The sequence below is a fragment of the Leopardus geoffroyi genome, chromosome D4 (assembly GCF_018350155.1).
Source record: "Leopardus geoffroyi isolate Oge1 chromosome D4, O.geoffroyi_Oge1_pat1.0, whole genome shotgun sequence".
Taxonomy (NCBI): Eukaryota; Metazoa; Chordata; class Mammalia; order Carnivora; family Felidae; genus Leopardus; species Leopardus geoffroyi.
In genome coordinates, this window is record NC_059342.1 from 66,523,718 (window position 1) to 66,540,040 (window position 16,323).

At 42.6% G+C, this 16,323-nt stretch overlaps 1 protein-coding gene and 1 pseudogene across 5 annotated transcripts in view; both read right to left on the reverse strand.

Moving 5' to 3' along the window:
- The window catches only part of ABCA1 (ATP binding cassette subfamily A member 1), a 133,292-nt gene that overhangs the window by 105,375 nt on the left and 11,594 nt on the right, over positions 1 to 16,323 (reverse strand). For all 5 annotated transcript variants that reach the window (XM_045468369.1, XM_045468365.1, XM_045468367.1 and 2 more), the window contains exon 2: positions 7,021 to 7,185. In XM_045468369.1, coding sequence (XP_045324325.1) covers positions 7,021 to 7,086 — 66 coding nt within the window. In that variant the 5' untranslated portion in view covers positions 7,087 to 7,185. The remainder of the gene's footprint in view (positions 1 to 7,020; positions 7,186 to 16,323) is intronic.
- Positions 9,026 to 9,123, reverse strand: LOC123593894 (annotated as a pseudogene).

Genomic DNA, 16,323 nt, shown 5'->3' on the forward strand with positions numbered 1-16,323 from the left:
AAAACACTGGAAACAACTTAGCTGCACAGCAATGGGAAATGATTAAATTATGGTACATCTACTGGACAATATATTGTGCAGTCATCACATCTATGAAACACAGACACTATTAAACATACAATATTAAGTGAAAAAAAGTAGAGCACAAAATTGTATGTTTTACAAGCTTATAGCTAAATAAAATCATTCACAAATATCAACAGGAATAAAACTTTTTAAAAATGGCATAACTGTGAATGAACTCAAAAAACAATGAACTCAGAAAAAAACAAAAACAAAAATAAGTGAAGAGTATGAGTAAGATAAACAGTGGTTATCACCCTTGGTGCTCTGAAGCTACCATCTGTATATTTAGGATAAACAGTAGCTACCATTTATTTATTTAGAGTCCAGTACATAGTAAGCACATTACATATGGATGATCTCATTTATGTCTCCAAACAACCTTGTGATGTAGGAACCATTAATGTCCCCATTTTATGTGTGGCAAAAATATATATAAGTAGGGGAAAAGGAAGAGTAAGTCATAGAGACAAAGGCAGAATTGAGATTAACTGCTAGTTCTGCCCAACTATAGAGGCCACATGACATTGACACAGCAGTGGCCCAGGTGGGAAGTGACCCCATTCAGTGGCATGGTCACAAAACATCAACTAGTTCCACGGAGGTAAAATGAACTCATGGTCTATAGATTTTTAACAGTTACAGCCAATGGTGAGCACCTACTATATACCAGGGATTTTTATACATCTCATCTCTAATATTTAATTCTCATAATGACTCTGTGAGACAGGTTGAATCATTACCATGAAACTAAGGTTTGAAGAAGTTATCACCTGTAGCCTGGTAAGAGAGTGCACCAGCACTTGAACCCAGTTCTACTGACCCCCATTTGCTATTGTCCCCACTTTACAGTTGAGGACATGGAGGCTTATAGTTAATAAATAAACATCCAAAAGTTGGCAATAGGATATGAACTTATCAAATAAAAGCTGTATTGATGAATTACCTTAAAATTAACAGCAATCTGCCATGGTAGATTGGGGCCAAAAGATCCCCCTCTTACTAACTTGCTAATTTATTATATTTCTTTACCTATGATACACATATTTTAAAGCATTCCTCTCAGAATTGCCTTGAAATTTAAGAAGATAATGGATACAAAAGTATTTCAAAACTAGAAAATGCAGGCTACGTATCGAGAATCATTATTACAAATATGAAGATTATTTGGAAATAAGAGAAGATATACACGAAATTACATCAAATGAAAGAAGAAAACAGAACATAAAATGGTACATACACATGTAATGATTACAATGGTCTCCTTGGGCTACGGTCACTCAAGTCCCTTCAGGGCCAAGGACTACATGATCTGGGTCCCATCATCATGACCCATCCACTTCAGGGACTTCTTCTGGACATAAAATAAAATTCAACTGCCCTTCCCCAACTCCAAGGCCAGGCATGATCTGGCCCTGCCAATCCCCAACTCATCCCCCCTGCCGGTCTTCATTCACTCCACCAGTGCCACTGGCTTTCTGTTCCTTGACTTGGGAACATGCATTAGGCCCATAGCCTTCACACCACGTGTCTCTCTACCTGGAATATGATGCTGCCCCTAATCTCTGAGCTCCTGATCTTCTCCAACTTGAACTTCAGGGCTCTCAGCTTAAATGTCATAACTTTCCATTCTACATTAAGTCCCTTTCCAAGGCCTGGTAGAATCTAACATAGTGCCAAAGCCTGTCTGATTTATTTTCTTCCTAACACCTATCACAGTTTGTTATTATATTTTTACTTCTGTGATGTGTTTTATACCTGCTTCGCTCGCTGAACTGTCAGCTCCGCGAGGGCCAGGATCACATCTGTCTGCTCCGCCACTACACCCGGTCCAATGTCCCATATGTAGTGGATGTTCAGTCACTATTTATCCCAATGAAACAATAAATGGCTACGTGTCCTAACTTTCTTCACCCCATACAAGACAAAACTAAAACTCAAGAGAAACGACTTTCCCTTAGCCATTGAGGCATATGGTGGCCAAGCTGGAATTAGAACAGAATTAGAATTAAATAAAAATTAGAATTATTATCCGGATTTGAACTGTCACTGCCAGGCCAGGAACAAGGATGAGGAAGAAATGTATCAGCTGAAACTGGAAGTGGAGAGGGAATGTGGAAAGTTTTCATCTACCCTGGAAAATTCTCTAATGGCTCTTAAATGAGGAGTTTTAATTTCTATTTATTTGATAGTTTATTCCTTATCGTTAACCAAAGTCCAAATACCTACACTCTCTGTGACAATTAGAATTACCTATCTTCCCAGGCACATGACTAATCAGATCTAATAGAGAAAATTAATAGCAAAAGCAAAAAAGAAAGGCCAGATGGCCACAGTGTCCCATCTGTTCCATGGGACCTTGGCCTCTGGCTCAGCCTAAAACCAGATGAGGATCCTGAGAGCCCTGAAGCCCCTCGCCCTTCCGGTCCCAAGCCCTGTTTGTACTGAATGACTGCCACCCACACAAGTTAACCGTTACTTTGGACCCAAACTGAGCTTTGCACTCGACTTTCGCAACTCTCGGTGTATTCTTTGCCCAACAGAAACAACGGAAAGCTAACCCTGGTTGATGGCTGTTGTGAGGGGACAATGGGGGCACAAAGAGGTCCCCAGGATTCATTAGCAAACAGGGACAGAGAGGGAAAGGGCAAATGTTGCCTTTCCACAGGGTTATTCTGGGATGTACTGTTCAGCCCCCAGTTTTTACATATTCTTCCCAGCAGCAGAACACAAGGCCCCTATAGCAGGGGAGCCTCCTAGAGACCTGCAAACTAATGGCCCATTTAATACATTTACTACTCCTTCAGTAACCACTTATTAAGCATATCCCAGGTACCAGGCTCTGAAGCTAAGTGTGTATTTCTAGAATCTGAGAAAATGGGAAACAAGCAATGATATCCCACACATTGTGGGCAAGAACAATCATGGAGCTTCTTTCCCTGCCCAGTAGGCAGTGGGTTCTGACTATGTGAGCTAACGAAGAGGAACCAAAACCCTGGACAGGTCCCCATGTCTCAACAATATCATCCAGAAATCCAAGCCAGGTGGATTGGGAAGTAGCTACCAGTCAGCACAAGATCCATGGGCATTAAACCCTTAGTGCAGATAAAGCAAAACCAGCCAGAAAAAAAAAAAAAAAAAGCCTGTAGGGACACCAGGAAACTGGTTCCGGTGCTACTTCCGTGACTGACCCACTCTGGACCCCTGCCCCCCAGCCTGGAATCCCAGATCCATCAACTGTACTAGGGGCAGCCCAGATCTCTCCAGCTCTGACAACCTAAGCATCTATAACCTGGAATAAACCGCCTTTTTTTTTTTCAGCTTCAGAAAAATACATTTCCTTGAGCTCTCAGGAAGGGAAGCAAGGGCAAGCTAGCAGGCTTGTGGTGTACCATCCAGAAAAGCCCTTTTGTGTCAGATGCTGTATCTTTACTTCCGCCAGCAAAAACTCTGCCAGAAGGCTACAAATTGCCTTTGACTAAGCCTGCCTATCTCCCTAATCTTAACTCTTTTTAAATCCAGAAGCAGTACTAAACCAGAAGTGACAAGCTCAAGACCAGAAGAGGCTGGCCCAGTCTGAATGGCCCAATCCCACATCTTGTTCCAAGACCCCAAGCTCCTGATTCCTTGGTTGAGCTTGGGGAAATCCCTCCTCTGCTTTGCGTCTCAGTGTTCTCATCTGTGAAATGAGAGGTCTGGACTGGACTACCTTGAGCCCTGCTTTCATTGCTAAGACGAAACAATTCTTTCCACCACTCAGTGGTTAATGGATATGCTATGGCAAAGACAGTTTCCCATCATGTGCGCTGCTGCCATCAGGATGAGAAGAGGAGGGGACCTGGAGCACACAATGGTTAAGAAGTGAGGATGAGTGATCAACAGACAGGACTTGGAAATACCAGGACTTGAAATTTCCCAGGAAATACCTGGGAAAAGCCATGAGAAACAGAAGCAACGGTGAGGAAAAGGTCAGAAACTTCAAGTTTTTGAGACTGAAAACAAAAAATAATGATGCTACTGAGAAGCAATCTGACAGTGATTTAGAGTACCAGCTCTGGAGTCAGATTATCTACACTCGAAACCTACATGCACTCCTGAGTAGCAGCGTGGGTGGACCTCAGACAGATTACTTAGACTCTCTCTGAACTTCAAGTACCCCAGCTACGACACAAGGAGATAACAGTACTTCATGGGGTCCTAAAGAATTAATCTAATTAATAATGGAAGCTCATCCTAGGCGTTTGCTTTTATTGTATTATAAAATAACACATTATATTTTACTATTACTATTATCATCAATCAAGACAGACAGGATACATAGATTCTAGTTTCTACTCTCTGACTAGTGACCTTAGGATTTAGGTCCCCACTTGTAACATGAGGCAGAAAAAATAATAATACAATAACATAACATAACATAAAATAAAATAAAAATAAATCAGTGATTCTCAGACTAGTACATATATTCATGAGGGATTAAATAGGAGTTCTCTGTGAGGATTTTAAACATGTCGTGTTTTCACTTCAATGGTCATCTAAACAAATTCAAATAAACATATCTGAACCTGGGGCATCTGGGTGGCTCAGTCGGTTAAGTGTCCAACTTTGGCTCAGGTCATGATCTCACAGTTCGTGAGTTTGAGCCCTGCGTCCAGCTCTGTGCTGACAGCTCGGGGCCTGGAGTCTGCTTCAGATTCTGTGTCTCCCTCTCTCTCTGCCTCTCCCCTGCTCACGTTCTGTCTCTCTCTCAAAAATAAAATAAACATTGAAAAAAATTTTTTTTAAAAATCTGAATCTTCTGAATGCCCACTTTATAACTGCTTCTGGCACAAGATTTCAAAGCCTAGGTTTACATTTGTATTTGTGATTGTGTTGGCACCGATGTAATTGTAGCAGACTAATGAAAAAGGAACAGATGCGGACGCAATTTATAAAAGAGGAGATTGGACCAAATGAACGCCAAATGATATCAAATGCAGGTCACTGGAAAAGCAGTTGAAGAACTGAATCGTTAGCACAGCAATGTAGACTGTCCAAACTCCAAAGAACCAGCACTACAGCATTCACTACCAAATTCACCTTACTACTTATAATCTGGTTTCAGCTGAACAATGATAGCTGTCTTACTACCTTAACGATGTTAATTTGAATTGTACTGGTTTTACAATTTTGTTTGCATTTAATTTGCAAGTATGTATGGGTCATATGGTTGTAGAATAGCCTATAATAAATACAGAGGTTTATACCTTGTTTCACATATGTACACAAGTAACATCACAAAAAAGAAGAAATTTCGGCAACAACAGATGTTGGCGAGGACATGGAGAAAGAGGATCTCTTTTGCACTACTGGTGGGAATGCAAACTGGTGCAGCCACTCTGGAAAACAGTATGGAGGTTCCTCAAAAAAATTAAAAATAGAACTATCCTACGACCCAGCAATTGTACTACGAGGTATTAATCCAAGGGATACAGGCATGCTGTTTCGAAGGAGCACATGCACCCCAATGTTTATAGCAGCGCTATCAACAATAGCCAAAATATGGAAAGAGCCCAACTGTCCATCGATGGATGAATGGATAAAGAAGATGTGGTATATATACACAATGAAGTATTACACGGCAATCCAAAAGAATGAAATCTTGCCATTTGCCACTACGTGGATGGAACTAGAGGGTATTATGCTAAGCGAAATCAGTGAGCCAGAGAAAGACAAATATCATATGACTTCACTCATATGAGGACTTTAAGAGACAAAACAGATGAACATAAGGGAAGGGAAGCAAAAAATAATATAAAAACAGGGAAGGGGACAAAACATAAGAGACTCTTAAATATGGAGAACAAACAGAGGATTGCTGGAGGGGTTGTGGGAGGGGGGATGGGCTAAATGGGTAAGGGGCATTAAGGAATCCACTCCTGAAATCATTGTTGCACTATACACTAACTTGGATGTAAATTAAAAAAATAAGTTAAATTAAAAAAAATTATTTTAATTAAAAAAAGAAAAAGAATAAGTTTCGTGAACACAAGGGGAATCTTGACATTTTTGTTCTTTTAAAGAATGTCCAAGCATTATTCTGGTTTGAGAAACACTAATTCAATTCTCTCAAAGGTCTCTTACAGCTTTTTGAGTCTAAGATGATCATTTTGGTTATAGACATGTTAAGCTTAGTTAAGATAGCCCAGTGGGGACTCAGGCTCTGAACTCAGAAGAAAGGGCAGGGCAGGAAACAGATTTAGAAGCCAACTACAGAGGGGTGCAGCTAAGCCCAGGAGACTAGATAGGGTGTCCAGGAGTGTTCATCAGAGATAGACAAGCAAAGAGCTGATGTCTGAGCTCCAGGGAGCTCACCGTGCCTCACAGCCTTTACCCTCCTCTGTGTAAAAACACCATTCACCTGAGCATTAAAGATGATCTTCTCAAGATATGCAAAGAATTTGTGTCCCAACTGGGAAGTGAATGGCTTAGAACCCTCCACAGCAATCAAACAAATCTCAGTTTTATATTCCTTGAGGCTTTCAGTCAGAGCTGAGAGTCCACACTGACACGAAGAGATCAGCGTCTCTCTAAGAGCTGGGCTGTTAACTCACTTCATTCCCAACCTCCCAGAAATACAAGGGCCCTTCAGGTGCTCACAGCCAGGTGGCCCCAAGGCTGTAGCAAAAGGAAAGAATGGGATGGTCAGAGGCAACTCTGTGCCAGATTCCAGGGGTCAGAACTCATGCCTGGCCAGTAGCACAAACTAAAGCTGACATTTCTGCCTGGCCACACATCTTCCCTCTCTCATAAGCAGTAGGGCTCTATCAGGACCACACGGACCTGTGCTCATCAGGGCCAGATTCATTCTTTCCCTTTAAGAAACCAAGAGGATTCCCTCTCCTCCCTTCTCCAATCCCCAACTCACAACCATGAAGAAAAGCAGAGGAGAACCTCCCCAGAGAAACCCAAGCTTACTGTTTGTCTTCTTCTGAAAGTGAGGTTCTTCCACAGCAGCAACCTCAACTGTGGCCAGTAAGCCATGTTTCCTCAGCCGGCAGCCGCAGCAACCTGTGTGTGGCTCAGGAGCTTCTGGAGGCAGCAGCAGCAGCTCACAGCAGGGACGCTGTGGCTGGTCATTAACTGAAAGATAAAGCAGGAGAGAACACTATCAGTTATTGTTGCAAAGCCATACGCCAGTGAGGGCTGTTGCACCAGCCCCCTCACCTGGGACCTCAAAACCCAGATCAGTGTCCTAATTACTCTCAGGAAGCCCTGAGTCCCCAACTTGCGGCTTCAGAGTTTCTCCTGTAAACAGGGATTCTGGAGGTTTTCTGGCTGCAGCCTGGAAGCTGGTCATTATAATCCTAATCATTTTAGCTCCGTGGGTGTGACCATTTGGGAATGAAAAACGCACTTATGAAAGAAAACAGACTTTAGTGAGCAATCTTGGTTGGTCAAAACCCTGAGGTTGGAAACGGCACACTGGAATCCCAGACACCTGTCTCACTTGTCTAAGAAAAATGCTTCCCTTCCCATAAAATGTAGCAGCGTTTATGAATTTTGCTTCGAACCTGGAGTAATTTATGCTAATTCTTGAAATTCGCTACCGACCACATTTTCATCTGGCCACACAGCTGTGCCCTTCAAATGATAAACGGCACCATCGATAAAGCAGTTTCCCAATCTGGAAAGCCACGGAGTTGTTTTAGATGACTATGAGTAAATACTGAGGAAATAACATTGACACCTGGTTCCCAGGTGATGAGGACAATTTCAGTGCTGTGTGTCTGTAGAAAGAAAACAATATCCCACGGAGAAACAAGTCAGCTGAGGCAGGCGGAGAGCATCACCTGCGAAACCAACAATCTCCCACTGCCCAGACATATGTACACTCTGGCTCTACTCCACCTGTGTGCACCTGCACACAGGGCCTGGCCCCTCCTTATCAGGTGTCACAGGTACCTCCCGGGAGGACTGTTTCACCCTGCTGGGCAAAAGGATGGTTCTCATAAGCAGCGGATACAACATGCTGTGTGTCCCAGCTGCCCGTTCAACAACTGTATTTATTAAATGCTGGAATAATCCCAAGTAGTCAGACTAAAATTAAAGTTGGGGAAAGGGTAGAAAATGAAAAGTGGAAGAAGGGAGGGATACACAGGTCAAAGTTAGGTCCTGCTGGCACTTCATAGTCATGAACTCTTGCCACAACCCAGAAACCAGCTTTACTTCTAAATAGCTCAGTTTATCATTGTGGCCCCTAGCAAGGTAGAGGTGGGAGTGGGAAACTAGGCAAGAGAGGAACAAATAGCAAAAAGAACTAATGCAGTGACCACTTGTGGATATAAAACCAAATATTGGACTAAAAAATCTGTGAGTCCAAACGAGATTGCAATGCAAAGGTCAACCTTTTACCCTTTTGCTGCCCACTTCATGAGGACTTGCATTTAAAACCTCTAGAGAAAGAAGAGAGTGGAGGGAGTTTTCAGTTTCTGAGAAGGAAAGACCCTACTACTATGTATTTTAATTCATTCATTGACAATCCAACAAATCAGGAGTTACTCTGAAATATTCAAGCTGTAGGTCCTATTTCTTTATCATTTGCTCAGCAAACCTCTAGGACACAGACCCCCAAAATTTCTCACCCCAAAAAGAAGAAGAGTTATACTGGCACTGCATCGGTTTGCAATTCATTGTTTAAAGCTGTCAACGGACGTCCCAAGCACTGAGAGCCAGAATGCCACTGTGAGACGTGTCTGTCATCCCAATTGTTTTGTAAGTGGCCTAGGATAGGGCTTGCATTCCAGAAATACTGAAATAAATAATTAGCTAGATTTTTCTCATGCAAAAGCTGCTCTCTAGGAATCACTTAGTTGATTTAGAAGCTACATGAATCTTTTCAGATCCCCAGGGTAACAATGAGAAGCTTGGAACACAAGTTATTTATTTATTTATTTATTTTAATTTTTAAATTTTATTTAGTTTTTAATATGGAAGCTTCATGAATCTGCATGTCAGCCTTGTGCAGGGCCCGTGTTAATCTCTGTTTCACTCCAATCTTAGTATATATGCTGCAAGCATACAAGATTGTAATTTAAAAAGAATTAACATAGCAGAGAGAGCCCGAATAAGAATCAACCCCAGCTCCCCAACTATGTGCCCTTGGCCAAGGCTTTATACTCTCTGAGCTTCAATTTCCTCATCAAAAAATGCAGATGACAATACCTACCTTGCATGATATTCAAAGGATTAAATGAGATAATATAAATGAATTCCCAACACAGTACATGGCACATCGTAAGTGCCAAAGAAATGAGTGCTCTTCTTCCCGCTTATCTTTCTCTGTTCTATCGGTACCTCCTAACAGAGCAATGGTTTTACCCTGTCCAAACATTCATTTCTATTCCATTATTTCTAGCAAATCCATTGTGGGTTTCTGGAAAGGGCCAAGTACGAAGGATGCAACCTGAATAGCCTCATGTTAGAGACCCCCACAGCCAAACCACAGCACAGAGTCCCCTAAACTTCAGTGAAAAATCTCAAAGGAAGAGAAGACACACCTCAATAGAGTGTTCGTGAGATGAGAAAGGGCAGGAAGAGATTTTCTGGAGAGTACTTTCCTGAAAGGAGAGTTTCTGGGTCTCCAGACATGGGTTCTGAGCCCAGTGACCCTCCAGGAGACATGCAGAGAAGGTTGTTAGCAAGAAGTAGCCCAGAGCAGCAATGAAGGTTCTGCTCTGGCTTTGCCGGGCACAAGCAGGCAGGCTTCTTCCCCCAAATCCCCCACCCACCTTGGCATGGCCCTGGCCTCCTGAATAATTCCCTCTTCCCACTTCAGAACACAGTGATCGTTGCTGGGGCAATTCTGTCCACAAAGAAGGGTTTGGCAATGCCCAAACCCCTCCGCTCAGGTAACTGAAGCCAAAGGGACATTTCTACATCGGTTTTCCAAGGAAGTGAACAAACAAACCAAAACCAAAAAGAATGCAGTACTATGTACTAGATTTCTCAATGTTTCAAAGCCAGTCACACACTCGCTTCTGCCCTTATGCACATTTCCAGTTACTGGCTGGAAAGGGTCCTACTTCACAATCACTGCCAGTCAATAGGCCACTCTGTCAATCCCACTCCTGGGTGACCACGGCAGCCACTTCACTGGTCTCCCTGCCTCTAGTCTTGTCCCCCTCCCATCCATTGATCAGGGAGCAGCTGCAATTATTCGATTAAACCATATATCCAAATGTGCCATTCTGCTCTTAGAACCCTCTGCCAGCTCCCCACTGCCCTAAGGAGGAAGTCCAGTCTATGTGGTAGTTTAACTGGTCTCCCTGATGACTCCCACCCCTCTCACACTGCTCCCCACCTCCTAAACCATGCCCAGAAGAAACTACTGACAGGCTCTGAATGTCCTACCGCCAGGACTTCTTGGTATGTTCCCTGTCCAGAAAAGCCTTTCTCCCAGCACTGTCTGCCTGGCTAACTCTTCTTCAACCTTAGGTCTCCACGTAGCTTCCGCTTGCCCAGGATCCTGTCCTGATTACCTCCCCTGCACTGACACCTGGGTTAGGAGCCCCTCCTGGGTACTCCGAGGGCTGCCTCTCTTTTCCCTTGAAGTATTTCTCCTTCATTCTGAGTCCGCAGGGACCACTTCTGTTTTCTTCATCGATGTTTTCCCTAGTACCTGGCATGCAATAAACAGTCAGGGAATGTTTGCTTAATTAATTGACTAAGAGATGGACAAGAGAAATAGGGTTTCAGAAGGTAAGGGTGGTGGCATTTCTGGGCCTGTGGTAAACTGATTTCTCAAGCTTGATTAACTGATTCCGGTAAATTGTCCCCAGAGAGGATAGCTCTATGTTCAGCAGGCTTCTACCAAATACTCCAAGGCCATAAAGGACTGTTGAGTTTTCCCAGGCGACTCCTGGGGCATCCGGGAAAATGTAATTAAATCTAGGTCTACTTCCCACAAACACTAGGTTTAGCTAAGGTCCGAGCGAGCCATACCAAGGTCAGTAGAGCCGTGGAATCTGCTTTCTGCCAATCTCCATGTTCAAGTCCTACATGCTCTCTCTCTCTCTGGGTCGCATCATCAGTCACTCAGGAGGACCACCACCCTTTGCCAACTTTTAACATAGTTTCCACACCCTAACCTTCTTCTGTATAGTATGGACCTAGTGGAAGAGGCCTTTCAAACTTTTAACCACTTTCTTAAAGGAATTTTCACTTCTGGAGTGCCTGGGTGGCTCAGTTGGTTAAGCGACCGACTCTTGGTTTTGGCTCAGGTCATAATCTCATGGTTCATGAGATAGAGCCCCATGTCAGCTTCACGCTGACAGTACAAAGCCTGCTTGGGATTCTCTCTCCCTGTCTCTCTACCTCTCCCCTGCTCGCTCACTCTTTCAAAATAAATAAACTTAAAAAAAAAAGAAATTTTCACCTCAAATGCCACTAATATTAGAACATTATTCGTATCCAGAGAATATAGCAGACTACTAAAGCATAGCCTTCTCAAATAAGCAAAGATGCTCAACATCATTAGTTGTACAGAAATGCAAATTAAGACCACAATGAAATACACATCTGCTAGAAGTAGTACAATTTTTAAAAATTTTAAAGCACGAGCAAGTCTGTGGAACAACTGGAACTCTCATACACTGTTGGTGGGAATGTAAAATGGAACAGACGCTTTGTAAAACAGTTTGGCAATTTCTTGTAAAGTTACACACAGACTTATGATACAGCCCAGCCATCTCATGCTAGGTATTTACCCCAAAGATAGGAGGGCATAAGTTCGCACAAAGACTTGTGGGTGAACGCTTACAGAAGTCTTATAGGGAATAGCCAAAACTGAAAACAACCCAAATATCCATCAACAGATAAATTAAAATGGAATACTACTGAGCAATAAACAAAGAACAAACAACTGATATGTACAACAGCATGGATGAATCTGAAAAGCCTTACGCTAAGGGAATAAGCAAGACACAAGAAACTGCCTCTTTATGACTCCATTTATATGACATGCCGAAAAGGTGAAGCAATGAGGGCAAAAATCAGATCCGTGTTTGATCTGTGGAGGCTGGTGATGGGTGGAGGTTGAAAACAGATTGCAGGGGCGCCTGGGTGGCGCAGTCGGTTAAGCGTCCGACTTCAGCCAGGTCACGATCTCGCGGTCTGTGAGTTCGAGCCCCGCGTCAGGCTCTGGGCTGATGGCTCAGAGCCTGGAGCCTGCTTCCGATTCTGTGTCTCCCTCTCTCTCTGCCCCTCCCCCGTTCATGCTCTGTCTCTCTCTGTCCCAAAAATAAATAAACGTTGAAAAAAAAATTAAAAAAAAAATAATAATAATAATAAAAGAAAGAAAACAGATTGCAAAAGGAGCACTGAGTGATGGGAGATCTTCTGTATCATGATTGTGGTCGTGCTATATACATCTATCAAAATTCATCAAACTATACACTTTAAAGGGGTAAATTAAAGCCAATTTGACAATAAATCATACTAAAAAAATTTAAAAATTTTAAGGGTAAATTAATTGCATGTAAATTATACATCAATAACCTGACCCAGCCCCCCCAACAAATCATTTTCCTTCTATTATAATAGTTGACATGCTCCACAAGTCCATTCATGCCTTGGAGGACCTGAGAACTGTACAGCGTAAAGTCTGATTATTGTGTGATTCACTAGGGTGAATAGTGGATAAAATATTCGCTCCATATTCATTCAACAAACAAGGAAGCCTTAACTCTGCAAGGGTCCCCATTAGCACAACAAATATTTATTGAGTGCCTATTACATGATGTTCTAGATCCTGGAGAGCCTGAAGTGAACAAAAGAGGCAAAATTCCTGCTCTTGTGAAACTTCTAGGAAGGAGGTGGAAAATAGACAGCAGCAGGTTAAGGCAGTGGGAGGTAGGAGTAATGAAGAAAAATACAGCAGAGTAAGGGAAAAGAAAGTATTGGGGGATGGGGTAACTCCTTTCTGAGGAAGCACCTTTAGGACAGTGAAATGACACTGGGCTGTGCCACTTGCAAAAGGGTCACCAAGTGACACCAAGAATGTCAGACTCAGTGATGCTGGCATAAGAATAAAACTACAGGTTTACAGGAAGCTTGGTGCAAAGAGGAAAATACACATACAGCCCCAGTCAGCACCCACCATGCTGCTCCTCCAGCCCCTTCTTCACCAAAACACTTGGCCCTTGTGCACTTCACATTAAGTTTCAAAGAGAGATGCGAAATATAAAGAAGAAAGGAGGAGACAGACAGAGGAAGTCCTGCAAAAAAGACAAGGTAGGAAGGTTTATTTCCCACTTGGCAAAGCCGTAAGAAAAACAGGAACTACTTCCCGTGACTGCCTTGTACCCTTCTAAAGCATTAAATCTGCCTACGGAAGCGTAATAAGGGGGGAAAAAATGCACATGTTTGCACTGCTGCCAGGAACTCTCAGTCTCTGCAGTCACCAAAGGGTCGGTTGGTGTTTTTCCTTCTGGCAAGAACACTGGGGGCACGTGAGGCCAGGCCTAGAGAGCTGAACTTCCATCTAAGGTGCAGGTCGACCCCTCGGCCAGGGCATGTGCCAGACGAGGGCCGTCCCCAAGCAGGAACCACACCACCACCATTTCTCACTGCAGCAAAGTAGCTGGCCCCTCATAAGGCCATACTCCAGTCAACTGTCTTACTGACAGACAGAAAGTTTGATGCAGTTTTGGAGAACCGTTCCCTCTACACCCCTGTCCCGACCTTATAGAGAAGCTGAGGTCCTCAAAAAGCAAGTGGCTTGACCAGACTCACCCCCTAGAGTTAGAGCTGGCCCCCACATGTCTAAAGAAGTAACTTTTCCAACAACTGTTATACATCCCTCCCCACTATCATCTTTCCGCTGCAGTTCTGTTTGTTCTTCTGAACACACTTCTCTTATGAGTTCTATCCAAATATACCCAGAACGTGCAGTCAGCAACTAGTGTTCATTTCTCCCAGAGAGCAGTCTTAAGGACAACTAGTTCTCCAAATTTTACATAAATAGATAGATAGATAGATAGATAGATAGATAGATAGATAGATATAGATAGATAGATAAAGTGTACGTTCTACTTTGTTGACAAATGTCTACATGATTAGCAGAAGTGAGACAGAAGTTGAAATTTGTGACAACAGCTTGTCAGCATCTCTCCTGATAAAACGTATCTAGACGTCTCACATCGATAAACAGCTAGCCAGTAACATACAAAGCAGCACGTAGATCTAAGGCAGGATTGAACCCTACCACATATGAATTGAAAATGAGTTGGCACTAGAGCTCAACTGATTGCATATTCATGAGATGTTGATACAAAAGCAAGACTCACCTACACATCTGGTCTCCAAAGAGATGTGGAGGGTCCTGTAAAATTAGGGTATGAAACCCATGAGCCCAACAGAGCATGCTTGCTTTGGAAAAGGTCTGTTCTTTCATTGCATCTCTGAGCATATGTCTCTGGATCAGAAGCCCCATTCAGGGAAAAGGCTAATGAGATTACTGATAGTCAGAAAACCAGGCTGCATGCAACAGGCTCACCGAAACCAGGACTGAAAACAGGACGTAGCTGCTGAGGTGGGAGGAAGGGATTTGGACTGTGACTTCTCCCCTGCTGACCCTGGGGAGCTTTATTAGCCCGGGGTTCATTTGACTGTCTGAGTTTCACTTCTCTGGCCTCCAGGTGCCCCCGAGCTCTCTATCCTTAAGGCCATCCTTGCTAACCCTAAATTCCACCCCCTCACATTTCCCAACCATCCTATAGACTCCCAAATTTAGTTAAACTGCTGTTAGCTGCCATTAGGCCCCTAGAGGCCTGCAGAAAGGCCATGGTCTGGTATTCAGCAACCCCTGAGATTGTGTTCCTACTTAAATGGTAATATTTTAATACTCAAATTTGAGGACAAAAAGATGTAAGAAATCCTCCAAGGTAAAAAGTCAAGGGTAAAAGGAAGCAATTCTATCATTATAGAAGATGTCTATCATCCTAGAAGAGGCTCTATCACATACCCATTTTTAAAATATATATCCAATGAATTTCATCAATTACAGCAATCTGTGACTCTTGGACACTTTTTTTTTTAAGTGCCAAATGTATCATACTTACTTATTATTAACAATTAGTTTATAGAGGAATACAGATTCAATTTCCTGGACAAAAGTATTTGCTAATAGCTAATTTTCAAAATGAAGGCTATGAAATGAACACATACAAACTGAAAGAAGAGACACATGACTACCATCAAACCTGTAACTAGCCCTGGAGAAGCATTATCCTTCCTGCTGTCAACAATTCTATTTTAAAGGAGACTCACAAGGTTTAAATCTATTTCTATCATATTTGAACAGCCAAAGATACGTTTCATCACTCTCAACATTGCAGCTGTTACCAGCTAATACAGTCTCAGGACTTCTAAAACTGCTAAGAGCCATGGTTTTCAAAAGCAAATCTGTCCCGTACCCAAGTTCTTGTTTCATTGTTATTGAATTATGGAGAAGTTCTAACAAAATATTAGAGAGCCCATCTCCCCCTGCTGATTTCCATTAAACAAACACAGGGCAACCTTCAAAGGAGGATTTCGGCAAACAATACAACTATTTGCTTTTTCTCTGGTAGGAGTACCTAGCATATAGGAAAAAGAAGTTTCCTGTTGAAAAGAAATCAATCTGTCAACATTATTTATCATAGAAAAAAATTTTTTTTCAACTACTATTATAATACCAAAATAAGAAGGGCCTGGAAGGAAGGAGCTATTGAAATCAGAAACACCCTGAGCTATACAGAAACACAAGCAAGCAAGTCTCCATGAGCAATCAATCATTTATTTGCAGAAAAATTTGACTACCGTGTTCCCTGTTGTTGCAGGAGGGTTTCCCAAGAGAATGTTAGGATAAAAGTCTAGTGACTGTATCAGCAAAAACCATTTTGTTTGGCTCCCATCTCTGAAGGGTCAACATCTTCAGATGTCCAACCTTCTCCTAGCATAAAGGGTTTATTTTTATAAAAGTGCTCAAAGGACTTGGGGACAAACCCAAATCCTTTCACCGCCTTCCCCTTCCCTTGGGCTTATGCTACTGTATGGCAAACTCTTCCTAAACATCCTTAACTCTTATTTTTTTAATTAACTGGCCCAGTAGAAAGCAAGGAGGTTTTGGAGTCAGAGAAAACTGGTTTGGAAGCCTGACTCTGCTCCTCACCAGCACTGGGACCCTAGGGACTCTGAGCCCCTGTATCCTCTCCAGAAAATAGAACTAATAATGTATAC